The sequence below is a fragment of the Oreochromis niloticus genome, unplaced genomic scaffold (assembly GCF_001858045.2).
Source record: "Oreochromis niloticus isolate F11D_XX unplaced genomic scaffold, O_niloticus_UMD_NMBU tig00000235_pilon, whole genome shotgun sequence".
Lineage (NCBI taxonomy): Eukaryota > Metazoa > Chordata > Actinopteri > Cichliformes > Cichlidae > Oreochromis > Oreochromis niloticus.
In genome coordinates this window covers 599,740-627,529 of record NW_020327097.1, presented here as the reverse complement: position 1 = coordinate 627,529, position 27,790 = coordinate 599,740, and the positions used below count along the sequence as shown (strand labels likewise).

The window sequence follows — 27,790 nt, the reverse complement described above, 5'->3', positions numbered from 1 at the left end:
TATATTTTCAATTTCAAAAATATATTTTTTTGGAGCATCACAAATACAAAATATATTTACCATATATTGTAAATATATTTTGGCCGGGAAAAATGTATTTTTTTACCGTATGGGAAGTTACTAATAAAGAGCTTTTATCTCATTTCATATGCAGGTCAGAGCATGAAAGCTGTGATGCAGCAGTTTGAGAAAAATTGCTGTGATATAAAATATGTTTTTTGGTTTTACAAAATATATAAAAGAGCAGATAGAAAAGAAATAAGTGTAAAGAGTGCAGCAAACTGCATGTTTTAGTGTGAGTTGGTTCATCTGATCTGGTTGTGTAAAAGTCACTGCATGACACTGAGTTTGACTTTTGTGTTACTGACACTCATCTCTGACTCAGAGAAACGATTTCTCCCCTGTGATGTTCACACAGTGGTGAGTTACATGTGTGTGGAATTTTTACTCTTTTATAGAATTAAAGTTTTGCTTTTCTCTTACTTTCTTTTTTCTGTTATTTACTAAAAAATCTCTCAAAGAAATAATGAATTCTCCACACGTGTTTGAAGGTTGCATGCAAATATCATGTGATCTAAAAGTCAAATATCTGCTGATGGAGCAAAACAAGGCCAGATGTTCAGCAGCTGTATTGCTGCATGACATCAGCCCACAGCAGCAGAGACCGTGGAGCCAACATGTGAGAAACAAAGCAACACGCTGAACATCTGAACCACAGCAGGAAGTGCGACTCTTTGTAGACCTGTGGACAGGAAACACACAGCAGGTCCTGATCAGTAACAGGGTCCAAATACAAACATGTGTTTATCAGCATCTGTATATATGAGCACACAGAGAGCTCAGCTGGACACACACTTCAGTCCTCCATCAAACACAACACACCTACACACTGTTTCCACCAGCTGCAGCACAGTCCAGTCTTTACAGTCAGGGAGGGCTTTTAATGTGAAAGGGACCACACAGGAAGTTTCAGAGGAACAGAAGAACCAAAGGATGGTCTGTGATGTTAAGGTTAGTGTGATCAGCATCAGCTGGAAATATGAAACATGTCAAACATGTGAGGAAGAAGCAGCAGCAGCTCACACGTTTACCACAACCACACACAGTCCTCTGAGAGCAGCGTGGCCTCCATCTTTGAAACACACAAACTCAAACGCACAAACTCACTGTTTGATTATTGATTGATTGATTTTCAGAGATAAGTAATGAAAGTTTATTTATTAAGCACAAAAGGCTCAAATATACATGAACATTAAGTGGAAAAAAAAGATTCAATAAGACAGTAAAATAAACAGGTGGTTTTAAAATAAATAAATAATAATTCAATAAAATGTTTGTCATTAGAAAGCCTGTAAAACAGAAACATTTGAACAGCTTTTTTAAAGAATCCACAGAGTGGACTAAACGTAGTTGTGGAGGCAGACTGTTCCACAGCCTTGGTGCCACAGACTGAAAGGCTCTGTCACACTTAGTCTTTAGTCGTGTACAGGTAACAACTAACACATCATGAGTCCGTCAACGGAGACAACGAGCAGCATATATTTTGTAAGAAGTTGAGATAAATAATCTAGGACGTGATCATTTAGTGTTCTGTGTGTTAAAACAAGAATTTTGAAACAAATCCTGAAATTTATTGGGAGCCAATATAAAGAAGATTAAATAGCAGTAATGTGAGCTCGCTTGTTAGAACATGTTAGTCGTCTGGCTGCAGCATTTTGTATAACTTGGAGGTGAGAACGACATGATGTGTCCAGGCTGGTAAACAGGACATTACAATAATCTAAACACGATGACACAAATGTATGAACAGTTTTTTCCAGTTCAGCCGAGGAGACCATATCGTTAGCTTCATAGCATAAGTGCCTAAGTCATTGTCTGGTCAAAGTGACTTAGGCAATTATGCTATGAAGCTAACGATATGTCACAGTTAGAAATGTTCCTTAAATGAAAGAAACAGGAACGAGACAGATTTTATATGTGAGTTGAAGCCCAGAGAAGAATCAAATATTCCACCAAGATTTTGAATGTTGGACTTAAAGTTGATCAAAAAGAAGCAAGAACCAATTTATATTTGTAGTTCATGAGGAGCTGTGATCACGGTCTCAGTCTTGTTGGTGTTTAAGACAAAGTATTTGCTACAGAGTGAATCAGTCCCCTGATTTAAGCAGTGGACTAGGGTGGATAGCCTATTGATCTGATGAGGCTGAATGTCAATGGCATAGAAATGATAAGAAATGTTATTAAAAGACTGAATAATGCCATCCGAGGGGGCGGTGTGGCAGCAATTTTTCACACCAGCCTATTAATCAATGAAAGACCAAGACAGACTTTTAATTCATTTGAAAGCCTGATGCTTAGCCTCGTCCACCCCAGCTGTAAAACTCAGAAACCAGTCTTACTTGTTATCATCTATCAACATTTACAATAATTGATTACACAGCAATGGAGAGTAGACTTTATCAAAGTAGATGTCTTTCTGAAAGTGCTGTAACTAAGTTTAAGAATATAATCCACCCACTGTTATCATCTTCAATGCCCTGTACCAACATAGAGCAGGGCAGCTATCTGAACGCTACTCCAACAGAGGTCGATTATCTTGTTAATAATTTTACCTCCTCACTACGTACGACTCTGGATACTGTAGCTCCTGTGAAAACTAAGGCCTCAAATCAGAAGTACCTGACTCCGTGGTATAATTCTCAAACACGTAGCCTAAAGCAGATAACTCGTAAGCTGGAGAGGAAATGGCGTGTCACAAATTTAGAGGATCATCATTTAGCCTGGAGAAATAGTTTGCTGCTTTATAAGAAAGCGCTCCGCAAAGCCAGAACATCTTACTATTCGTCACTGATTGAAGAAAATAAGAACAACCCCAGGTTTCTCTTCAGCACTGTAGCCAGGCTGACAAAAAGTCAGAGCTCTACTGAGCCAACAATCCCTTTAACGTTAACTAGTAATGACTTCATGAACTTCTTCACAAATAAAATTTTTATCATTAGAGAAAAAATTACCAATAATCATCCCACAGATGTAATATTATCTACAGCTACTTTTAGTACCATTGATGTTAAGTTAGACTCTTTTTCTCCAATTGATCTTTCTGAGTTAACTTTAATAATTACTTCCTCCAAACCATCAACGTGTCTTTTAGACCCCATTCCTACAAAACTGCTCAAAGAAGTCCTGCCATTAATTCATTCTTCAATCTTAAATATGATCAACCTCTAATAATTGGCTATGTACCACAGGCCTTCAAGCTGGCTGTAGTTAAACTTTTTCTTAAAAAGCATCTCTAGACCCAGCTGTCTTAGCTAATTATAGGCCAATCTCCAACCTTCCTTTCATATCAAAAATTCTTGAAAGAGTAGTTGTCAAACAGCTAACAGATCATCTGCAGAGGAATGGCTTATTTGAAGAGTTTCAGTCAGGTTTCAGAGCTCATCACAGCACAGAAACAGCTTTAGTGAAGGTTAGAAATGATCTTCTTATGGCCTCTGACAGTGGACTCATCTCTGTGCTTGTCCTGCTAGACCTTAGTGAGATTCCCATGATGCATTGAGTTTTTCCTTTCCAGTAACCTTTCTCACTCACTATGTGTTAATAGACCTCTCTGCATTGAATCATATCTGTTATTAATCTCCGTCTCTCTTCCACAGCATGTCTTTCATCCTGTTTTCCTTCTTTCACCCCAACCGGTCGCAGCAGATGGCCCCACCCCTCCCTGAGCCTGGTTCTGCCGGAGGTTTCTTCCTGTTAAAAGGGAGTTTTTCCTTTGAACTGTCGCGAAAGTGCTTGCTCATAGGGGGTCATATGATTGTTGGGTTTTTCTCTGTATCTATTATTGTGCGATCTACTGTACAATATAAAGCACCCTGAGGTGACTGCTGTTTTTATTTGATATATAAATAAAATTGAAATGAAATGAAATTTAAAATGGGTGGACAGGCTGCACTCTCCCATAGACCTGTCACAGCACTGACAGCCTAGAACAGCATCATTGAAGTCTTTGTTTCTCTCTGAGTGGGGCAAAACTAGCATAAGCCAGAGAATAAGCAGCAGTGAAAATATCTGCACTGACAACGTGCCAATAAACTACAGTCATACCACATGTAGGAGGACCTGCAGTCACTGTGTTTAGAGTGGACATGAAACAGTACCTGTATTAGGTTTTATTTGAGATGTTCACATGATGTGATCATCACTCTTTTATGCAATATTAAGGTGTGATTTAACCACAAGTCTCTCCTTTTCCCAGCCCAACAGTTTACAACATAACAGGCCCGTGTGCAATCAACCCACCTTTGTCTACAACATGTCTCAAAGCCTCTGTTTGCTGCCCTGTAATCTTTGTGCCCCACAGCTTTTAACTGAACTCTGCTTGGATTTTGCCTTTTTGCTTTTTTCCACCTCCTGACTTCTGTATTCCTTCCCTGATCTGAAAGACAAAATCAGATTCATCTAAAACTCAACACTTCAACACCGACCTGCTGGATGATTCACTAACAGCCACTCTCTTCTCTGGCCCTTCGTTACACCTTTCCAAGGTCCCCAGATCTTATGGGGAATATAAAACAACACCACTGCTGATTAAGTGTATTTCTAATTAGTTAGTTCCTAATTAGTTGAGTTAGTTTCTTAGCACGTCACTACAGCCCCCTCAGACTGTGTTTTCTGCCGTCTAAAGATAATATTGATAGTGTGTGGATTTACAGAGCTGGAGACTTTCTTTTTGCCGAGGTCATTAATCATGTCAAACCGCAGACACGCTGACAGACTGAGAAGACCGCTCGTGAAAACGACCAATCTGCGGATCCACACACGATGAACACACAGAGTGGAGTCTGTAAACAAATCTAACAGTTAACCTGCAACACAGGGTCACGTGCCTCCCTCAGTTGGGAACTCTCCTAAAATAAAGTACTGGAACGCACCGCGCGCTTTATGGCAACCTGGCTCCGCCCCCACACGTTAGTAATGTCACGTAGTGTCGGGTCGTGGGCTTTCTCACACCAGCCCTCATATTTTCACAAACACAGTCGCTCTGTGTGAATCAAACCGCGGGTTCACAATGTGCATTTTCACCCAGTCCTGTTACCCTAACATATTATCCCGTGTAAAAAATGTGGAACATTGCAGAAGTCACATGCACGACAGGAAGTTGCATAAGGTGAATCTTTTAAAAGCCATGCAAAGACCAAAAGTACGTTTTCTCATTTATTTGATATTTTAACTATGGATGAATATCAACATACAGCCCCATTACCTTAATTATATCTTAGTTGTTATTTGATTATTTTAAAAATACAATGTTGGGGAAAATCATTAGATTGTGCTCACTGTCCTCATACTAGCAAGGATGCCATGTGGCTATATTGCAAACTGTATGCTAAAAACTCACTGCTATTACTTTCAGTCCTGTTACTCATATAAAGAGTAGACTGAGTACCAGTTACAGGAGTGAGTAGAGTAAATGGATTAAATGATTTATTAATGTGAATATTTGTTGATTTTACTCTATTTACCTGATTTTTAAGTTGTACAGTTGAAATTACTCGAGTTGTTGAGATTTATGTTCAGTTTCGTGATATAAATAAATACTGATATGAAGTCAATGCAAAGGTGGAGAAAGACACACCATAATATCAAGGAAAGAAAAGAAACTGAACTGCACCTTGTTACCCCTCGAGACTTATTGGGACACATATATGTGCAAAATGCATGAGAATCTGGGTTGTTGTGCAGAAGCTTCACCACTTGAAAGTGATCACTGTCGATCTGGATGATCTTGTGAAAGCCATCACACAGAAAACAAACTGCATGTACGGAGAATGTTCTGAGTGCAAGGATCTCTCTTCCCAGTCTCCATCCAGTACAATGCAGAGAGTCAAGTGACTTATCTCCAGCAGGCAGTAGTGGGTTAGGAGCACAAGAATGACCCCAGTGGCAAAACATCCAGAGTAACAATCAAAAAAGAGACGAGGCTTGAAAGCACATGAAGACTTGATTCGTGTTGACCTCTGAAAATGAGCTCTGAAAATATAGCACAGAGATACAAGCAGTCCACTTCAGAACATCACACCAGCACACAGATGTGCTTTATATACATACATCCTCCCATCCAACGTCCTTCTGCACAGTGTCCCCATCAAGAAATATTTTAAGGTTAGCGATGGATGTTGTAAAGTAATACAGCATGCGCTCGGATGATAGAGACCGATTGATAATAGAGGAGTGAGACATCTGTGAGAGATCCTCAAAAAGAAATTTGGAGGAACAGTATGCTTTGGGCAGAAGGAAGTGTGCATATGAGAAACTATGTCCTGGAGATGGAAACCAAATCAAAATCAGATAACAGGATTGACTGAGAGACTTGGAAAGGTGATAGTTCCAGGTTTGAACTCTGATCTTATACTGCTGATGCCACCGGCAAAAGAATTACAAATATTTTCACAATAATCAGATAACATGGCAGGAAAACCAGAATGAGCAGTAGTAAGAGGTCAGGAACTTCATATCCCTGTGCTTATTATTGCTAATCAAGCTAACCTTATTAGAGGTGTTTTTTAGCTGTTTTTTGTGTCTGAAGTTAGTCTTTGTCCTTGCCAGATCATTTGTCTCTTTCCTCTGACATTTCCCTGTGTCTTTTATTATCCCTGTGCACTGTTGGATTCCTGATTTGTTCATTTGCTTAGATTCAGTGACTGTGGAAACTTTATATCCCTCATTTATAATTATCAGACTTTACATGTTATACATAACAGATTTGTTGCAGATTAACTGTTAAGAATAGGGAACACATAACTGGATGAAATTCACAGTAAGTGCAGTTTTTTGCATTTTTTTTTTCATTCTTTTCTTCAAACCAGCGTGGCACAGTACAGACATCTTCATGTTTACTATGAAAACACACACAGACCTGGGGACAGCCAATGGAGAGGAAGCAAGCAAGGGGGTAGGAAGGATGTCAGGAAATAAATTAGGACAAATAAAACAGAATAAATAAATACAAATACACTCACACACAGGAACAGCCAGCTGTCTGTACCAAAGATCAAACTCTATTGCCCTGATCTCTGACATGATTAAGTTTGAAACCTTGAACTGTTTTTTTTATGTTTTGTTTTTTGTTTGTTTCTAAATCAGGAGTCTAAAATGTACAGTGTCTATAATGCAAAGCCTGATCCTCACATTGTTTTATACTAATAATATTTCATCTATATCATATGTAACACCCGTCCCACGTTCTATTGAGAGGGGCCCTGGGTTCCTGTTGTTACTTTCCTATTGATATTCCCTTTTTAATGCTTATGGTACAAAATATGCAATAAAACTACACTGTATAGAAATAAATCACACACAAGCAAGTCAATTATAAAGTTAACTCCACTTTAGTAAATGATTAATTAACGACACAGAAGAAAATAAGTAAAATTAATAAAGTTTGTTAAACAATGTAATGTATCTACTTTAACAGAAACAAAAATAATCAAACAATATTGTGGGCCCACACACACTCTCACCGACACACACAGACCTCAAGTGCTACAGTCTTTCTGCTAGCAAACCCCTCGTTGCAGGCCTGAGTTGTGGCTCGGGTGCGCTGGGACCTAAAACAATATGGTCGCTTCACTTGTTGCCAAGCAGTAAAATAAAAAGCACGTGCAAACAGTACTCACACCTCCAGGCAGTTCAAGGGGATAGCAGGGGAAACTGGGTCAAGGCTACCAGCAGGCCACGGCAGCAGCACTCACAGTCGTCCTCACCACGTGCTCTCACGTGAACACATAACTTCAGCCCACCAGCAGAAGGGACCTCTCTGACACGCCAGCAAGACGTCCGTCTCCTACTGAATCACACAACCCCGCTAAATGCCAATTCACAAGCAAGAACATTCAATCTTAGCATTAGCTTCATAAATAAAAACAGAGCAGGACAAGAGCTTAACGAATATGCTAGGCTACGCTAGCGGCTATGTTAGCAGCTGTGCTAGCGGCTGTGTTAGCAGTTGTGCTAGTCGCGTAGCTAATCGCGGTTAGCGGTTTTACACAATAACATAAGGCACAAGTGTAAGACAAAATTGGCATTTACCTCACAGTAGGGTACAACCGATTTTCACTCCAGCTAACTATCAGTCAACCCGAAAATACGTCCGTCGGCCTTCTATGAACTCTGCGTTCACTCGACACTGTTCAGCTCTCGTCTCTCTCGCTTCCTGCAGAGTGCTCACGGCCCCCCACTTGCTCCCACCCCCTCTACCTGAGACTACTTCAGGGTTCACTGGAGCTGTAGTACATATCAATACCAAATCAAAAACAATGACATAAACCTCAAAATACAAATACAAAGGTTGTGCATTGAACTCACACACATCACATACCTTGCAGGCATTTGTATACACAATATTGAACACAGTGAACATTTGCATTTAACTATCAATATAAATGAACTATTTAAATAAATGAGCTACTTATATAGCCAGGGCTACACCCTCCCCCTTCTGAATGTCTGAATGTCCCCATCAGACCTACTTTCATTAGGCCAGTTAAAACCTCACTAAGGAGTACTGGCTAGTGCATTAACATTTAGGAGTCAGGGTCGTAGCAAATCTGAATTACCATACCTCGGTAACTAATAGTCACAGGTCTGTCAGTGGGCCTTCCAGGTTCATCATAACTGAGGCGTACTACAGGTCTCACTCTCCTTTTTGTTTTGAGGTCATAGGGTGAGTCAGCACCTCCAACTGAGACACTAGGTGTGGGACCATCTCTCTCCTCCAGCTCTTCAGCCACCACAGAGTCTTGGTGTTGCTGTGAACTTTCCTCCGTCTGATCTACTGCTACTGGGATTTGTTCCCCCTGTTCCTCCACCTCAGACAATTTATGAACACTGGGATGATCATTTTCCATCTGGTCAGGAAGGCTCACAACCTCCTTTTGCGCAACCCCCTCACTTTGAGGTTCAACACTGTCACGAAAGGCTAAAGGAGGTTCATAGTAGACACACTGTTCTTCAGACTCTGAAGACCAATCATCTTCACTCAGATGCTCCAAATCGCGTGTCCGATTTTCATTTTCACACCTTACTTGCTGTGCCCTGGTCCTTGGTCTCTTTGGTCGCGCTGTCTTTTCTGATGGAGCAGACATCCTGACCATGTAACCAATGGGCAGCAGGTGATCCCTATGCACGGTCCTCACAATACCAGTTCCTCTCTCTGGTTTTACACGATACACAGGGAGATTGGGTAACTTGGAGATCACTATGTAAGGTAGTGAGTTCCATCTGTCTTGTAGTTTGTGCTTTCCTGTGAGGCCGAGATTCCGAACCAGTACCCGATCACCTTCCTCAAGTGTCTGATTCCGAACTCTCGCATCATACAGTCTCTTGTTTCGTTCATTATTTCTGGAAGCTGCATCAGCGGCTAGCTGGTAAGCTTTTTGAAGTTCTTTTCTCATGTTAGCCACATACTGGTGGTGCTTTAAGTCATTTTCTTCATCTGACCCCACACCAAAACACAGGTCAATGGGTAGTCGCGCCTCTCTTCCAAACATGAGGAAGTAGGGCGAGTATCCTGTGGCATCATTTCTAGTGGTGTTGTAAGCATGTACTAGCTGGCTTATATGCTGGCTCCACTTTGGCTTTTTAGCTGGATCAAGGGTGCCCAACATTGCCAGCAAAGTACGGTTGAAACGCTCGGGCTGCGGGTCGCCCTGAGGGTGGTAGGGTGACGTTCGGGACTTACGAATGCCCAACAGGGTCAATAGCTCCTTAATGAGCTTGCTCTCAAAATCTCTACCCTGGTCTGAGTGAATGCGAGCAGGCAATCCATAATGCACAAAGAACTTTTCAAAAAGTACTTTGGCGACAGTCAGTGCTTTCTGATCTTTTGTGGGAAATGCTTGAGCATACCTGGTGTAATGATCAGTGACAACCAGCACATTAGCTATGCCTTTAGAGTCTGGCTCAATAGAAAGAAAGTCTATGCAGACCAGGTCTAGAGGGCCATTACTGGTGATGTGCTGTAAAGGGGCAGCTTTCTGTGGGATGGACTTCCTAGCTACACACCTTCCACAGTTCTGTATGTATGTTGCAACTTCAGATGCCACTCTGGGCCAGTAAAACCGGTCTTTAATGAGCTCTGTAGTTCGTTCTGTGCCCAGGTGACCAGCATCATCATGCACTGATTTTAGTACCATTGGCCGATACTTAGCAGGCAAGACAATCTGACTTACTTCTCGACCAGAGGGTCTTGTGGTGACTCTGTAGAGAAGGCCACGCTTAACCTTTAACTTGGATCTTTCTCGCATCAGCAACACAACATCTGGGTTTGCATGCGTAGAAGCTGAAACACTATGGTTTCTCTCAACTTGAGGTTTCACCACACCTATAACTGGATCAGAGTCTTGGGCTTCTGACAGTTCTTTTAGGCTTAGCTGTTGCAGCAGGCCCACTTCTATCTGGGTGAAGTTTGCATATAAAGCTGGAATGGCGTCTGGCGAAGCACCAAGCTGGTCGACAAATCTGGTGGTGTGTTGGCAGACACCATCTGTAGTGATCCGACGACACAAAGCTTTTACCCCAGAGGGTGGGATATCCACCCATCCATCTGCTGTGTCTTGCGGACTCCTGGAGAGTGAGTCGGCATCCACATTTTCACGGCCGGGCTTATATTGAATGCTGAAATCATAGGTGGAGAGTGCTGCTAGCCACCGATGACCTGTCGCATTCAACCTGGCAGTGGTCAGGACGTAGGTGAGTGGGTTATTATCAGTTCTCACCGTGAACTTGGCACCATACAAGTAGTCATGGAACTTCTCCACTACTGCCCATTTCAGAGCCAAAAACTCCAGTTGGTGAACTGGGTAGTTCCGTTCTGCATGACTCAATTTGCGGCTGGCAAACGCTACTGGGCGGAGTCCTTCTGGGTACTCTTGGTTCAAGACTGCTCCTAGCCCGTCCAAACTTGCATCAACATGTAAAATGTATGGTTTGGCTGGATCAGCAAATGCCAAGACTGGAGCATGTGTGAGCTTGTAAACAATGCTCTGAAAGGCATCATCACAAGCTGGGGTCCACCGATCACCAAAAGGCTCGGCAACTCGAAAGTAGCTATTTTGCTTTACTTTAGCAACACCCTTTTTGCTACCATGTGCAGGAGGATATCCCTTAGTCAGTTCTGTCAACAGGCGGACTATGGCGGAGTAGTTCTCAATGAACCGCCGGTAGTATCCACAAAATCCGAGAAAAGATCTCAGGGATTTTAGATCAGTGGGTTTCTTCCAGTGGGTCACGGCACTCACTTTCTCAGGATCAGTGGCAACTCCAGAGGCAGAGACAATGTGTCCCAAGAACTTCACCTGTGGTTGGCAAAATTGGCACTTGTCAATGGAGACTTTGAGACCACATTCCTCCAGCCGGTCCAGGACTTTAAGTAGCCGTTCCTCGTGCTCCTCCAGTGTCCGGCCAAACACAATAAGGTCATCCAGATACACAAGGACTTGAATGAGGTTCATGTCTCCAACAGCTTTCTCCATTAACCTTTGGAAGGTTGCAGGCGCGCCAGTGATACCTTGAGGCATCCTCTCAAACTGGAAAAACCCAAGAGGACAGATAAAAGCCGTTTTCTCTTTATCAGCCTCGGACATCTCCACTTGGTAATATCCACTTCTCAGGTCCAGTACAGAAAACCACTTGCTTCCTGTCAGACAATCCAGCGCATCATCTATGCGTGGCATAGTGTACTGGTCTGGGATGGTTCTGGAGTTCAGTAGACGATAATCAATACACATCCGCACCTTGCCATTCTTCTTCCTGACTATGACAATCGGGGAAGCATACGGACTTCGTGACTCTTTGATTATTCCGGCTGCCAGCAGTTCTTGTAGATGGCGTCGGACATCCTCAATGTCAGCGGGTGCGATTCTGCGGGATCTCTCCCTGAATGGTCGAGGGTCTCTCAGCCTTATGTGGTGAGCGACACCTTTGGCTAGGCCGACATCCCACTCCTCCAGGGAAAAAACATCCGCTCTCTTTGATAACTTTGCTGCTAACCTGGCTTTCCACTCTTCAGGGATAGGAGAATCTCCAAAGTCAAACAGCTCAGGGTCAATAGACCTTTTTTGGGCGGAGGTCTTTGTTAACTCAGTGACGGTGTCCACCAAGTACACCTGAGCTAGCACTGTACCAGTGGGGACAATAGTCTCTCTTTGGGACTCATTTCTTAGCAGAAGTGTGAAACTGTTAGTGTCCATCTCAGAAGATGGTAGTACCACAGGTGGAACCAACACTCCAGCTGGGAGGTTTGTGGATTCGCCCACCTCCACCATTAGAATACTTTTGTCTAATGGCTGCTGTTGTTCCACCTTGCAAACTGCATACTGTACTGCACAAGGAGGGATAGTGATAGGCCCGGGGCCTTGCCACTTCACGTGACCCACCACACCTGTTTGTTGGGTGCTTAGCGATGAGGGCTGTTCTGGGGAGAGGGTATTTATCCTCAGTGAGTGAACCTCATCTTTTCCTCCTACCTCTTCACAATTTCTCAGCAGAGAATGCAGTTTCTGGGAGTTAGTACCAATGATGACAGGAACAGGGTCTGGGCTCTTTGGATCTGGACACACCAAGGCCAAGACAGTGACTGTCTCTACAGCTTCCTTTGAGTTGGGGGAAAAACCCACCTCAACAGCCACATACCCCTTGTATGGGTAGTTGGAATCACTCAGTCCCCATATGGCGAGATCTTGTAAAGGAAGAATGGGCACATTGGGGATGAAACGGGAATATCAGCTCTCAAATATAATGGTGACTTGAGAGCCGCTGTCAAGGAGAGCTCTACATGGTTGTCCTTCTATGGTCACATCGGTCATCATGGATGGGCCAACCAATCCATCTGGGAGTCCACAATGTGATGATGTGTGTACGGAACTTTTCCTGATGGAACCGACCTGTGTGGGCTCAGAAGCGCCACCTGTAGCCCCTTTTTCCTCTTTGCTCCTACGAAGGGCTGCGAGTAGCCTCTGGATTACTTTGGCAGTGTTTTCAGGAGCCATGCAGCGGGTGGCAATATGGCCATTCTCCCCACACCGGTAACAGAAGTAACTGTCTGAATCTTTTGCAGCATGTGGTCTGTTTACCTTGCTTCGTCTGGCTCTCTCATCTCTCTTTGTCGAGTCCGTTTGGGTTGAACCCTGTGACACAGCCATAACAGTCAGCTGGTGTTGTAACTGTTGAACTTGCTGCTTTAACTGCTGGACTTCTTTCTCCGCCCCAGCCTCAGCAACTTTCTTGGTTTGCTTAGACATTAGCTCGGAATCTGAGCGCTTGCTTGTTAACTCTTTAAGCTCAGAGCGTAACTCTTTGATCTCGGCTTTGAGCTCTTGAACCTCTGTCGATTTGGCTTTTGTCTCTTCGCCAACTTTCACTTGTCTCACTGTGGTGTTTGACTCATGCCTCACTCTTGCATGGTCTTCTTCTTCTCGAATCTCACTGAGCAGCTTCAGGAAAGTAGGTGGCTCCTCCTTCCTTTCTCTGAGTCTTAGCTGCAGTAACATTATCTCTGACTCAGTCGCACCCCGTATAAGCTGGTCAATACGTGCACGGTCGACTCGATGGCTAGGGAGACCCCCTCTCTGCACTACTTTGGTCAGAGAGCGTTCCAATCTTCTCAGGAAGTCTGACAGCTTTTCTCCTCGCTGTTGACCCAGGCTCCTGAAGGTGAGGTACAAGTCTTCACCTGACTCCAGGGATCCAAATGCACTTTCTAGAGCCTCTACATAGCTCTCCGGGCTAGCATCAGGGTTATCTCGCCGTACAGCTTGGATGATCTCCAACGCCGGTCCCTTTAGGCTCTCAACTATTCTCCTTCGCTTCTCTCTCTCAGAGCAGTCACACTCTTCAATTATCAGGCGAGCCTGCTCAACCCAGCTATCAAGGCTCTCTTCACCTGCCGGAGTAGGAGACTGGCCAGAGAATATCCGCAGACGTCGAGATGCAGTATTCTCACTGGTAGGTCGCATAGTTTTCGCTAACAGGTCTCCGACTGCCCGAATGATGGATTCAGGGGAGTTTTCCTGTGGGGTTTCAGTAGACAGCAAGGCACTAACATCATCAATTGTTTTACCTTCTTCTACCATTAGTTTCTTAAGCTTGGCTGAGAAGTCATCAGCTGACCTCACAGATTCAGTGAGGAGGGAAATCTTCCAGACAGGACCTCCGTTCAATGGCTGCACATGCGGTGGTATGCGGTCTGGCTGAATATCTTGACGGCATTCACACAGCACAAGGTTATTGCCTGTCTGGGTGTCTGTTAGCCTATCTCTCACTTTTACTCTTCCAAAAACTTTCACTGACTGAGCAGTCTCTTCAATGTCTGATAAGTCAAAGTCAGTAGGAACATCATGCAGTACAAAAGCCCGGTTTGGGTCTATACCTGCTTTACTGCACCAGCTACTAAGCTCAGGTGTAATTTGAGACTCTTTTCGAGTAGTCATCATACAAATCCTAATGCTGGTGTGCTAAGCGGTGCAAATCTGTAAACAAAATACTCCTTTAAAGAACAAACTAGAAAAGTTAAGCACGGGAGTATCCCAGCGGTGCCTCCAGAATTGTGTAACACCCGTCCCACGTTCTATTGAGAGGGGCCCTGGGTTCCTATTGTTACTTTCCTATTGATACTCCCTTTTTAATGCTTATGGTACAAAATATGCAATAAAACTACACTGTATAGAAATAAATCACACACAAGCAAGTCAATTATATGATGCCAGGTCTCTCTTGGAAATGAGATTTTAAATCTCAATGAGATTTTTACCTGAATAAATAAAGGACTAATAAATTGTAAAGTTAACTCCACTTTAGTAAATGATTAATTAACAACACAGAAGAAAATAAGTAAAATTAATAAAGTTTGTTAAACAATGTGATGTATCTACTTTAACAGAAACAAAATAATCAAACAATATTGTGGGCCCACACACACTCTCACCGACACACACAGACCTCAAGTGCTACAGTCTTTCTGCTAGCAAACCCCTCGTTGCAGGCCTGAGTCGTGGCTTGGGTGCGTTGGGACCTAAAACAATATGGTCGCTTCACTTGTTGCCAAGCAGTAAAATAAAAAGCACGTGCAAACAGTACTCACACCTCCAGGCAGTTCAAGGGGATAGCAGGGGAAACTGGGTCAAGGCTACCAGCAGGCCACGGCAGCAGCACTCACAGTCGTCCTCGCCACGTGCTCTCACGTGAACACATAACTTCAGCCCACCAGCAGAAGGGACCTCTCTGACACGCCAGCAAGACGTCCGTCTCCTCCTACTGAATCACACAACCCCGCTAAATGCCAATTCACAAGCAAGAACATTCAATCTTAGCATTAGCTTCATAAATAAAAACAGAGCAGGACAAGAGCTTAACGAATATGCTAGGCTACGCTAGCGGCTATGTTAGCAGCTGTGCTAGCGGCTGTGTTAGCAGTTGTGCTAGTCGCGTAGCTAATCGCGGTTAGCGGTTTTACACAATAACATAAGGCACAAGTGTAAGACAAAATTGGCATTTACCTCACAGTAGGGTACAACCGATTTTCACTCCAGCTAACTATCAGTCAACCCGAAAATACGTCCGTCGGCCTTCTATGAACTCTGCGTTCACTCGACACTGTTCAGCTCTCGTCTCTCTCGCTTCCTGCAGAGTGCTCACGGCCCCCCACTTGCTCCCACCCCCTCTACCTGAGACTACTTCAGGGTTCACTGGAGCTGTAGTACATATCAATACCAAATCAAAAACAATGACATAAACCTCAAAATACAAATACAAAGGTTGTGCATTGAACTCACACACATCACATACCTTGCAGGCATTTGTATACACAATATTGAACACAGTGAACATTTGCATTTAACTATCAATATAAATGAACTATTTAAATAAATGAGCTACTTATATAGCCAGGGCTACATATATATATATATATCTCAGTGCATCTGCCCAGATAGCAGCAACAACGAACCCAAAAGTATGATAGGGTACTGTAATGGAACAGCAAACAGGGTCTTTATTGGATTCCACTTGCACAGCAGGATGAATCCAGAAGACACAAGGATGACAGATTCAGGCCAGACCAGGCCTGCAACTGATCCAGATATCTAACTCTTACTATTAACAGTAAAACATATTTGCTGTCAGAGAGCCATTGGTGAAGGCTGATGTTACTTAAATCTACCAATTGTTGTACTGGGGAAGGACCAAAGCTCCATACAAACTAAAGAAGAACTTTATACAATGCAAGATGAAGCTCAACATTGCAAAAATGACATTATAAAAACAAACAAAAGAAAAACTTAACCAAAGCAGAAAAATAAATTAATCCATCCATCTTCTTCCTCTTATACAGGGCCGGGTCGCGGGGGCAGCAGCCCAAGCAGAGAAGCCCACACCTCCCTCTCCCCAGCAGCCTCCTCCAGCTTGTCCAGGGGAACACCAGGCGTTGCCAGGCCAGCCGAGAGATATAATCTCTCCAGCGTGTCCTGGGTCTGCCACCTCAGCCAGGAGGCACCAAGAGGGCATCCTTCTTACTGTATCTCTAAGGGAGAGGCCAGTCCCCCTTCAGAGGGAGCCCATTTCCAGCGCTTGTATCCGCAATCTCATTCTTTTGGTCACTACGCAAAGCTGGTGACCATAGGTGAGGGTAGGAACGTAGATCGCCGGATAAATCACGAGCTTCGCTTTTAAACTCAGCTCTATCTTCACCACAACGGACCAGTAACGCATCACTGCACTGCAGCCGCGGCACCAATCCGTTGTTGATCTACCTTCTCCCGTTACTCGTAAAGAAGACCCTGAGATGCTTAAACTCCTTCACTTGAGGCAGGAACTCGTCCCCGACCCGGAGTGAGCACTCCACCGTTTTCAGGCTGAGGACCATGGCCTCAGATTTGGAGGACCCTCAGATCTGAGCCAATGGTCCTCCAAATCTGACCCCTATGGCGCCATAGTCCATGGGGCACCGCCGGGCACAGGCCCAAAAAAGGGACATGGGCCCGTCCTCCTGCAGGCCCACCATCTGCAGGATGCGCCGTAGTGTCAGGTGCAATGTGTGCCAAGCGGTTGCCAGAGTGGAGGCCCTGGCAGACTGATCCCCAGCTACCAAGACTAGAAACTGGGACAAAATTAAATAAATACAAAAGCAAAACTCAAAAATGGTACAAGACCCAGTATGACCAGTACGAAGTCAAAAGACATACAAACAACACATCATATGGAAGTAAAGTAAAATCACTGGTCTGCTTTGTGTGAGACTGACCTTTAAATGGAAACGTGGAGAGATTAAAATTACAATGATGGTTATTGATTGACAGATTGTTTTACTTCAGACATGTAAATAAAATGGAAAATAAACAATTAAAAAACTGACATTGTTTCATTCAGTTGCCACGGTGACATAACAGGTAAAAAGAGTGACAGTTTTCTGTTTCTGAGAACTCTGACTTTAAGGACACCTCCAAACCCATTAATCTGACTTTGTAGCTATACCATTCTGGTCATGTGATCATGTGGTTTGTAGGAACACTCCTCTTCCTCAGAGGATCCACCTGTGCTTCCTCTCCTCTCTCCTCCACCTGTTACAGTGAGGGAACGTCCTCCATGATGGAGGAGCTGCTGGAAAGTGCTGAGAGTTTCCTCCAGAGTGAGACCTCTGTCACAGTTCAGAGGATCTACGGCAGCAGAGACCTTCATGGACACTAAAAGTCTCAAACACACAACAACAACATCACACTGACTCCACTCTGACATCACTGATCAATAATCAAAGAACACACAGATCAAACTGATTGATCAGCCATCAGAGGAGTCGGATCAATGGAGCTGCTTCTGTTCCTGATGTCCCGTTTGATCCTGGACCTGAACTCTGCCTGCAGAGGAGACGCAAGACAGTCAGACAATGAAGTTTCATTTCTAGTCAAAGCACCTCAGAAAACTGAATAACTGAAATTATATTTTATTCACATCAGAATTACATGTGAGAAGAAAATGTACAACCTCATTGTTCCAGACTGTCAGAATCAAAGAGCATCACTGACTCACACTGGAATGTAGCTGAATGTAAGTGAAGCTCTCAAATAACCGGTCAGTTTATGTCCCTACACTCACCTGTGGTCGTGAGCTTTGGTAGTGACTGAAAGAACAAGACTGCAGATACGAGTGGTGGAAATGAGCTTTAACCTGGGTGAGGTGTTTTGGGCATATATCCACCGGAAGGAGGCCCCGGGGAACGTCTTGGTGCTCCCCAGTCAAGCTGGAAGAGGAAATGTTGCGTTAAAGTATCACCAATAAAACGGTATCAAGGCTACTAAGTCAGTTTCATAAATCTCATTTTCCCACTTGTTGATGCCCAGACTGGTTGAAACTAGATTTAGTTTGCTTGCTGTTGAAACATAATCCAACATAATCATTCTAACAAGTCAAACTCAAATCACAAGACAGTCAGATAGAAAGAAATAAACAAACCTTTGACTCCAGCAGCACCGTTTTGTATCTGTAGATATTCCTGCTGTCAACTACACAGTTGTATCTTACTGTCACTCACTGTGGGCTGTTTCAGGGTCAGACTGAGGTCTCCAGTTTTCAGCAGGTCTTCATCCATCTTCGTTCGGTCTCTGTAAACCTGGTGCTGTTCTTCAGGCCTCCAGCCGTTCTGATACACGTGAAGCTTCCTGTTGTATCTGTCCCTCCACTTCACTCTAACATCTTCAGGCAGGTTTTCTGTGGTTTTGGCAGCTGGACAGACTCCGCCCCCTCCTCCACCTGACAGACTGAGAGGACACAAACACACCGTGAGCTAAACAGATGGCAGCAGCAGTTTGCAGCAGAGTTACAGAGAAAGCTGAAGGAGAGAAGCAGACCACAGCAGGAGGTAACAGGACAGAGATCTAAAAAGTCAAAGCAGTTTTTAAAGATGTTGGAGACGATCAGAGTCTGATGGTGCTGCTTCACAGTCATGTCTCCTGTCAGTGTGGATCTACTTACTGCTGAAAGTGTTTGTGGACCTAAAATGAAACATTAGAGAGTTCAAGGAGTTCTGATCACAGATCCTGTCTTCTGTCAGGATCGGTGTCTTTGTAGGACAATATGACTCAACAAAGCACCGGATTTAAAACACATCTTCAACCTGGAGCCTCAGAAACTGTCACACATCAAGGTTTCATTATTTCTACACATCACTAAGTCCTCAGGATCAACACAGCTCATCTCTACAGTTCTGTTTGAGCTGCTCTGTTGGACCAAAGAGTTAAATCAGCTCCACTGAAACCTGCTGATAATCACATGACCTCAGATGAGCTGCTTCCTCCAAACAAACTGAATGACTGTGTGGATCTGTTCATCAGTCATGTTGAACATGAACAGCTTTGCAGGATGAAGAAAACGGCACAAGTATAGTAATACTTCAAATAATTGTGAGCATCTTTTTCTTCAACAATATTCTAAAAGTGCATCTGAAGCCTCGTGATATAGTTGAATCTCTGATTTCTGTCTTTATTGATAATGTTGATTTCTACTTTGTGATCTGTGTTTTAGTTCTTGATTTGTTTGCTATCTCAGCATGTAGAGTTCCAGTCTTACTGGATTACTCCAAGTTCTGTTTGCTGTGAGTTTTCAATGTTTCATTATTTTGAATTTTTGGTCTTTCTTTAGCTCCAGTTTCACCAGTGTGTTGTCTGTGTGTTTAGTTCTGATCTTCATGTTTGCTTCTTTCAGAAAGAACCTGACCGACAACATGACAGCAGCATCTTACAGGCCTGAGGAGAGGGTAGAAGGGCAGAGGACAGGGGAAAGACTAGAATACATAAATACATACATATATACATAAATAAACACATAAATCAGGAGGAAGGTACTGATTTTGATTCAGACCAGGTCTTGTATTAGATTTTTACCTGTAACCTGACAGGACCTGACCAGAGATGATGTAATAGAAGTGAACCGATTTTGGTGATTTGCAGGTTCATAATTTACATTTTAAGATTTCAAAATACTGACTCTGAATCGTTAAATTAAAACTTCGGTTTTCTTCAGTTTTTAATGTTAGTAAGAAAAACCTAAACCTTCAGAGGTCCAGGTTACCGAGGAGACAGTACTCCGTCTTTAACATCATCCAAAGAAACACCTCAGACTTCAGATCAGATCCATAAAAATTCAGAATAAGACTAATTGTTATTAAAATGTCTCACACATTCAAAGACATGATTTTCTGTTTTCCTGTCTGTGAGCTAGAATTATCATGGATAAAAGCAGCAGTGTAAGTGTGTATGAGGCATGTTGTATGTTTTGAAGAAAGTCTTTCAGACTTGGTGAAGTCTGCTGACTGTAAAATAAATAGCATGTCAGGGGTAATACAGAAACCCTCATCACTGATCACACGTAAATTTCAACATGTTGACCTCTAACCCCTGTTTAGTCTATAACTCTTAATCAATTTAACTCTCAATGAATTTAAAGTTTTATTTTGTTATTGTTAAATACTGAGTGACAAAAAAAGTCTTAAATCTAACTTTGCTGAAGTTGTAGGAACCCTGCTTCCATCCTCAAACACCGGGAGAATCCCAAGACGAGAACTGCTGCTGACCAAAAGGATCACGAAGGCTCATCTCACATATCCAAAATGATCTCAATGATCCCCAAGTCTTCTGGGAAAATAATCTGTGCACTGGCGAGACAAAAGGCTCATCTTTCTGGAAAGTCTTAGTCCCCTTACATCTGCACTGAAAATAACAGCATTTCATAAAAAGAACATCATACCAACAGTCAAACATGGCGGTTGTAGTGTGATGGTCTGGGCTGCTTTGCTGCTTCTGGACAATTTGTCTCACTTGATGAACATGAATTCTGCTCCCTGTCTGATAATCCTGAAGGAGAATATGAAGCTATCAGTTCATGCCCTTTAGCTCACTCAGATTATGCAACAGGGTAATGATGCAGAAAGCCCACCTCTGAAAAACAACATGAACATTTTGCAATGGTGTCGTCTTAGCACAGACTTTAGTCTGAGCCCGACCTTAAACTGCTGGATTAAAACATTAAAACATATTGTTGAAATATAAATAAATATAAAAAACATGTTTAAAATGTTCATGCTTGTACTTTCATCATGTTATTCAGACATGTTAACCTGTTGTAACTGTGAAGCTCATCAACGTCACACTTGGCAGAATATCACCCTAACAGTACTCTGAAAGACCAGGTAACAGAGAACAGAGGAAGATGAGACAGGAGGAGGAATCGACACTCTGGGAGCCAAACAAATGAGAATACATGAAAATCTGTACAGAAACAATGAGACTTTAATGTGATAAAGGTTTCTGTGGCTTCTTGTTGAACATGTGTTTCAAAGGCAGTGTGCAGCTAAGACTCACTGAAAAAAAAAAATAGAGAAAAGAAAAAGAAACTGTTACTTTTAACATCACTGTTTTCGATCTGATCATGTCTCCCTTTCTCCAGACGTAACATGTGTCTCTCCCAATGTTTCCCTGTGTGGGGTTTTTCAGAGTCAGACTGATATCAGCACGATCCTATTGGAAAACTATCAGTCACACCAAAAGTGCCCGTGTCGCAAAGTCGACTTAAGGAGCGGCTCACGGAAGCAGATTCAGCCAAATGGAGAAGGAGAGCCCTGGGCGGATGGTGGCATGTCAACAACGTAGCTGAAGAGTTGGAGAACATGTCCTCAAAGCCTCAGCAGCTTCATCCCAAGAGGCCTGAACCTAAAAAAGAAAGGAAGAAACAGTCTAAACAGAGCAAATCTCCCAGACTCGCTCTTCCCAAAAATGGCAACACGGCAGTTTCATTAAAACCTCTAGGAGGAGCTCCAGTGCCTCCTTTGACAGCAAAGTCACTGATCACTCCTAAGACTGTCAAACGCTGTCTGGCGGCATTTAAAGACATTTTTGCTTCAGTCATAGAGTCTTCGACTGTGGACAGACGTCAGACTAACAGATGTGATGTCAGATCACGTCCGTCTGAGGAAATCTGTGTAGCAGGCAGTAACACTCATGCAGCTGACAACAGCCCAGACAACCAGGAGACCACACAAGACAGCAGGTATCAGCTACATAACATGCAAGGAAAAGCCTGAATTACTCTTAACCTCTGCCTTTGTTAGAGTTTCAGTATATTTCTGACTGTCGTTCATCTTTTATCAGCAGGTCTTCATTCATTTCTGTTCGGTCTCTGTAAAACTTGTCCTGTTTCATAAGTTTGCCACCTTTGTTTGAATACTCCTGAACTACCAAGAGTTCATGGTCAGAGCGAGTCCACTCCACTCTGGTGTTCTCAGGCAGGTCAGGTGTTGTTTTGCAGTGCAGGGTGACAGACTCTGAGCCTTCCTCCACCTTCACCTCCACGTGATGATCTGAAAGGACAAGAAACCACAATATCAAATATTGGACCAATAGCAGTCGCACTCATGGCAAATGACAAGTTTCTGCATTTCTGACCTCTGACTTCACTAATGTGACTCTTTGCTTTGAGTGGTAACTAAACTGGAATTTATGAACTGCTGCTACAGCTACAGACAATTGAGGGATCATAATGAATGTTTCAGTGTTTTAAAAGAAATCTTGAGTTTTTCATCATGGACAATATGTAAAAAGTCTACTGACATTTGTCTCCCTGAGCAGAGAAGACAACTCTGCACACCTAAAAGAATGCAATGCCATATACCACAGAGGCTGTATCAGTAAGAGCTTATTTTAGTTTACTTTCCTGCTCATGTTTGTTGTTTCATTTTAAGGTTCGGTCCATTGGAAATCTTTCTGTTAGGTTAATCAAGACTGTGGCTGCTCCTCCAACCAAAGGCTGCGGCAGGCTGAACATGAGGACACAGATGACGCGCAACAATAAACGCATAAAATACACTTCTGTAACATTTGCTCCTTTTATTCCACATGCAACTGTCCAATATACAAATCAGCACATGGGATCAACTATTAAACAAACGCACAGACTGCACAAACAAATAACTGCAACTCACAATGGCTGCACTAATTACTATGCCAAATTACAACTTGGCCTATGGCATCAATTAGTGCACAAATATACAAAAACCATCAAGTTACAGTCAAAATCTATCAAAAGCATTCAAGCTGCGCTCAACAGAAGGTTTTGCCTCATGCTCACCCTACCTTTCTGCTCATCAACATCAGGTGCGGTGAACAGGTGAGTGCAACCACATTTATCATCTACCACACCCATGAGACACGCCCCACACCCGTGCACCAATACAGTGAGTCCATTTAAACCAACACAGTCAAAAAAGAGCAACTCATGGCTCCTACAAAGACTTTCAGAACTACTCAGAAAAAACTTGGCTTTCTTGTTGCTTTTAGGACTATTTGAGCTTCATCTACTGTACTGACTTTTACTCTTTCATGCAGCAGGTCTGACCTTTGACCTGCAGCTGGATGTCACTCAGTCTCTGTTATCCTCCTCCAGCACTGATGGAGCAGGTGTAAATACCGCTGTCAGTCAGTTTGGGTTTCCTCAGAGTGAGGCTGAAGTCTTTTGTGTTTAATGCATAACGACTCATTGATGTGCGCCCACTGTAGCGCTGGTTTTGCCCTTTAAGATCGTCTCCTCCTTTTCCTTGTAGGTGGACAGATTTGGGATTGAGGTCACTGCGAGTCCACATCACTGTGGGATTGTCCTCAGGTATCGAACCTTTGTAAACATAGTGCAAGAGGACAGAAGTCTCCCCCTCATATACCTCCACCACCACAGCCAGAGCATGCTGGGAAACTGTGAAGACACAAAAACAGAAATCAAAGGAATGTTTGGGTTTGATTTAGTGTTGAAATAATAGATTACAAGTAACATTATCTTTAGGGAACATTTTACAAAGAAATGACAACATTTTAATCTTTACATATTTAAATAGAGTGAAAAGGCTGCTGTGTCTGAAGGAGCTCTCGATGTATCAAGAACAGTTTAAAGCTCCTCAGCACAGATTATCCAAGTGTCCTTTTCTGTCCTGAATGGATGAACACATTCTCCCAAAACACTCCTAAGGAAACATTTGGGTTAGGTCCCAGCTGCAAAAATGGACCACTAGGAGCAGAAATAGCTTTAAATGATCAACTAAAAATGTTCCAACATGCAGAGATGTAGTCAGTGTTGGGAGTAATGGAATACATGTACTGACATATTTAAAATACACAATATGAGAAACTCTATTCCGTTACAGTTAACGTTTACATAGGTGGTAATCAGAATACAGTTACTTTGTTGAAATAAATGCACGGCGGTCTTTTCCTGTTTTATATATTATAGGCTACTTAGGTTGTCCCCACTCTATGCCTTCTCCAATGTTGGCGATTAATCAAGTTCGGGCGCAGGTTTAGCTCAGTTGGATGAGCATGTACACATATATCACATGTTGCATGCATATCGCTGTTTCGAGCATGACTCATGGCCCACTTTATTTATTTTTGTTTTTTTTACTCAAATTCCATCAGGGTTTAATAAAGTTTCTCTGATTCTGATTACCAGAAACCAAAACCAAACACATAATAAAGGCTCTAATGCAAGCATCCTGCTGGTGGTGTCAGTTACACAATGAACCCAGAGCCAGCAGTGCACGGGCAGGAAATCATTCCTCACTTGGAAACTCCGACACCACTTCATAAGAAGAATGGGACGGCCAAAACTTCAGTATCTTTGATGTACTATTGCTGTGTGATTCCTATTACTATTCATTAAGGCTGCTTGCTACAGAGCTAACATTGTTAGTTGGAGTTAGTTGATGTTAGTTCATAGACTGCAGACTGTCAGGCTGTTTCTCAGTACTCATGTATGCGAGTCCGTACTCCAGTCGTCACTTGTCCAGACTTTGTAAGTTCACAAATGTTAGAGTGAATTGTTAAATGTTTGTCATTTTTATTCTTACCATTTGTACTTTAACTGTGTGTTGAAAGGAATTCTTTTGTTCTCCCCTCCCCAGATTCTCGAGGTTCTGAGTGGGGGGCTGTAGTGTTTTATCACAGGCAACATCCTTGTGAAGGTCTGTTTGATGTGGTAAAACTTCCTGTCCTTTGTATGGCTTCACTGTGTTATCTAGGGTGATCCATAGATTGGGTGTGGGGAGGTTACCCTCTTTATGACCTAGGATGTTGTTCCTGCTTTATGACCCTTTTGGTCAGCAGCTCTCACACACACACTCTCACACACACACACACACACACACACACACACACACACACACACACGCACTTACAAAACCACAGGCAAGGTACTCTTTGTGTGTATGTATACATCACATGTTAATGACCCTATGCATATTCAAGTAACCGCAATAAAAGGAGTGCTATGGGGAACCTGGCTGAGAGTCTGACGGAGGTCAAGTAGGTGGAACGACACTTGGCTCCAGGCAGGCCTCCCTCATGCATGAGTAACCCAAAGGACTTTGCCTACTTCGTGTCTTGCTTGCTGTGTAATCACATTGCCTTTAACGTTCCAGCGAATAGGTTTAAGCTACGAACCTAACCTATCACACAGGAGTCCGGACTCCCGGAGAACGCAGTGCGATCATCCCACAACTGAAATTGCAGTGTACTTTATGGTATCACTGGAGTTTTTATTGCCATTCCCTCTTAATTTAACTGTGATTAATGTTTGCAATGGAAATTACACATGACATAAAAATAACACATGTAGTAGATTTTTTTGAGAGGAAAAGATCGTTTGAATTGAACAAATATGTAAAATATAATGTCATCATTTTTGGAGCAGCCTTCAGGATCTCCAAGTATTAACATGCTCTTTTTAGACTTGGTGGATAGCATTAACAACCTGCTAGCTGCAAATAATCATGTGCAGTTCAACATGAACTGGGGAGGTAAACTGAACACACTCACATGAGACACAGACCTTCACAATAAAACAGGAAACAAGAAACCATCACACAAAGACGCAGACTTGACACTGAGAGGCAGAATATAACACATGAAACTCAATGCTGAACATGAGACACAAATCCTGAAACATGAATGAACAGAAACGTGGAACTCTAATCATTATCTTCATCATCAACATCGTCATCAGCACAAGCACTACAAGAAAATAAGAAAACAATCCATAATGCAAAAACACACCAAAACATAACAACTCAAAATACTTTATCAAACTGACCCAGAACCGTGAAAGTTTTCTGATCCTGCAAAGAGACTGAGGACAACAAACCCAGAGAACATGAGATACACAACATCCAACATTCAGACTCAAACAGCCTCCATAAATGAAGACTACCAGGTTGGCCCAGTTATACTAGGGCTGGGACATATCATACCGTTATAATGTTAGGCAATGATTTAAAAAAAATGAAAATACCAAATATGGATAACCTGCCTTTCCGAACAGATTTTAGGTGGCACACGGCGCTCAAAAATCTGTCACAAATGTTTTAGTATGACTTTGCTGAGCTATGCAGCCGCACTGCTTGATGGACTGTTGGAGCATTACGGCTACCGTAGTCGGGAGCCTCGCAGTGATACGGTGCTTCAACGTAATATTACTGCATTGTGTGTGTTTAACCTCATTTTAAGTTTTGTGGATATTATACATGGTTATGCTGAGGATATGTCGGCCAATTTCCACTGGAAATGCCTTTTGGTTAAACTGTCAATGAGGAGTTTGCATTTGCACTGTTACAGTTTTATATAACTTTAATGCACATAAAAAACAGCTGCTTGTTTAAGTGAAAATACATTGATGGGTTTTTACTCTAATAAAGTTGTGGAGTTGTAAAGTATTTTGTCGAGTGTCATTTATATCGTTATCGCAAATTTTCAAATATATATCGTGATAAATATTTTGGGCCATATTGCCCTGCTCTGCTAGATATGAGCATACTTTACATAACTGTGTATGAATGATGATCAAGAGACAAACTTTGAAGATGCAGAGCATGATGTCGCATCATCAGACTGTAAACAAACATCCACCAGGCTTCTTTGCTGGCAGAGGTGATGATTCTCCCATCAGGGATCAGTAGAGTGTATTAACCTGTGGTATAAGCAGCAGTCAGTGAAATATTACTGTTTCACATAAGAAATCTAGCACATGAAAGCCAGGGTGGGAGGGATCTCTGCAAACTGACTCACCTCTGCAAGTGTGAGGCTCAACAAAGATCTGACTCTGCAGTCACAGACAAACAAAAAACTCCAGCTGGGAGATAGAAAACGCTGTCTGGGTCTTGCTGGATGTTGCTGGTCAGAGTCCCAAACTATTTTCATCACTTTGGTGTATCTCAACATTCAGTTATGCAGACATACGTGTTCTTAAAAGCAATTCTTTGTTTTGCGGGCGGAGTGGAAGCTGTTTTGCTTCACAGTGCATCTTAACAAAGAGGGGATGCTTTTTATTTACATCTAGTCAAAAGTGTTGGTAATAGTGTTTTAATCACACTAATTTTAAAATTCTGACAATATCTCAGCTTGCAGCGATGCATGCATTTTATTTTAAAAACGGCACAAGTGGGAATTTCTTCTGAATGGGTAATGTCAGCTTGTTCACAAGCGTTTCATTTAATCAAACCACTAGTTTTAATTTAACTAGTTTTTACGCATCTACTGGGGTTTCTTTCACGGGTTGATGAGATTATTTTATTCGGGATTTCGGAATGTTGAACTAAGAGTGAGACAGGGGCTACTACTATCTTGTTATTGTTCTCATTTTTCAGAGGGAGACATGCAAGCATGGGACCTCTCAGACTCGCCAGACTCCGAATTGCCCGAGTATTACTTTGACACCC

General features: G+C 42.7%; 2 protein-coding genes and 1 long non-coding RNA gene across 5 annotated transcripts in view; all 3 read right to left on the bottom strand.

The window, feature by feature from the left end:
• The window catches only part of LOC109195581 (uncharacterized), a 375,002-nt gene that overhangs the window by 118,424 nt on the left and 228,788 nt on the right, over window positions 1-27,790 (bottom strand). The window lies entirely within an intron of this gene.
• LOC112844471 (uncharacterized) lies at window positions 439-967 on the bottom strand. Its single transcript, XR_003217200.1, has 2 exons — window positions 883-967; window positions 439-742 (listed from the first exon to the last, which is right to left on the bottom strand). It is a non-coding gene; the product is annotated as an uncharacterized LOC112844471 (long non-coding RNA).
• Window positions 7,373-15,939, bottom strand: LOC106097592 (retrovirus-related Pol polyprotein from transposon 412). Of its 3 annotated transcripts, none has more exons than XM_025904162.1 (2): window positions 15,552-15,939; window positions 7,373-15,327 (listed from the first exon to the last, which is right to left on the bottom strand). In XM_025904162.1, exon 2 carries the CDS (start codon window positions 12,321-12,323, stop codon window positions 8,583-8,585), a length of 3,741 nt encoding a protein of 1,246 aa, XP_025759947.1. In that variant the 5' UTR covers window positions 12,324-15,327; window positions 15,552-15,939; the 3' UTR covers window positions 7,373-8,582. The 3 variants fall into 3 exon arrangements, with proteins under 3 accessions (XP_025759947.1, XP_019203270.1, XP_019203271.1); XM_019347725.2 differs by having other exon boundaries at window positions 7,373-15,309; XM_019347726.2 differs by having other exon boundaries at window positions 7,373-15,306.

Excerpts from the sequence above, each read along its gene's own strand:
- LOC106097592 (XM_025904162.1), bottom strand. The coding sequence starts at position 12,323 with ATGGTGGAGGTGGGCGAATCCACAAACCTCCCAGCTGGAGTGTTGGTT.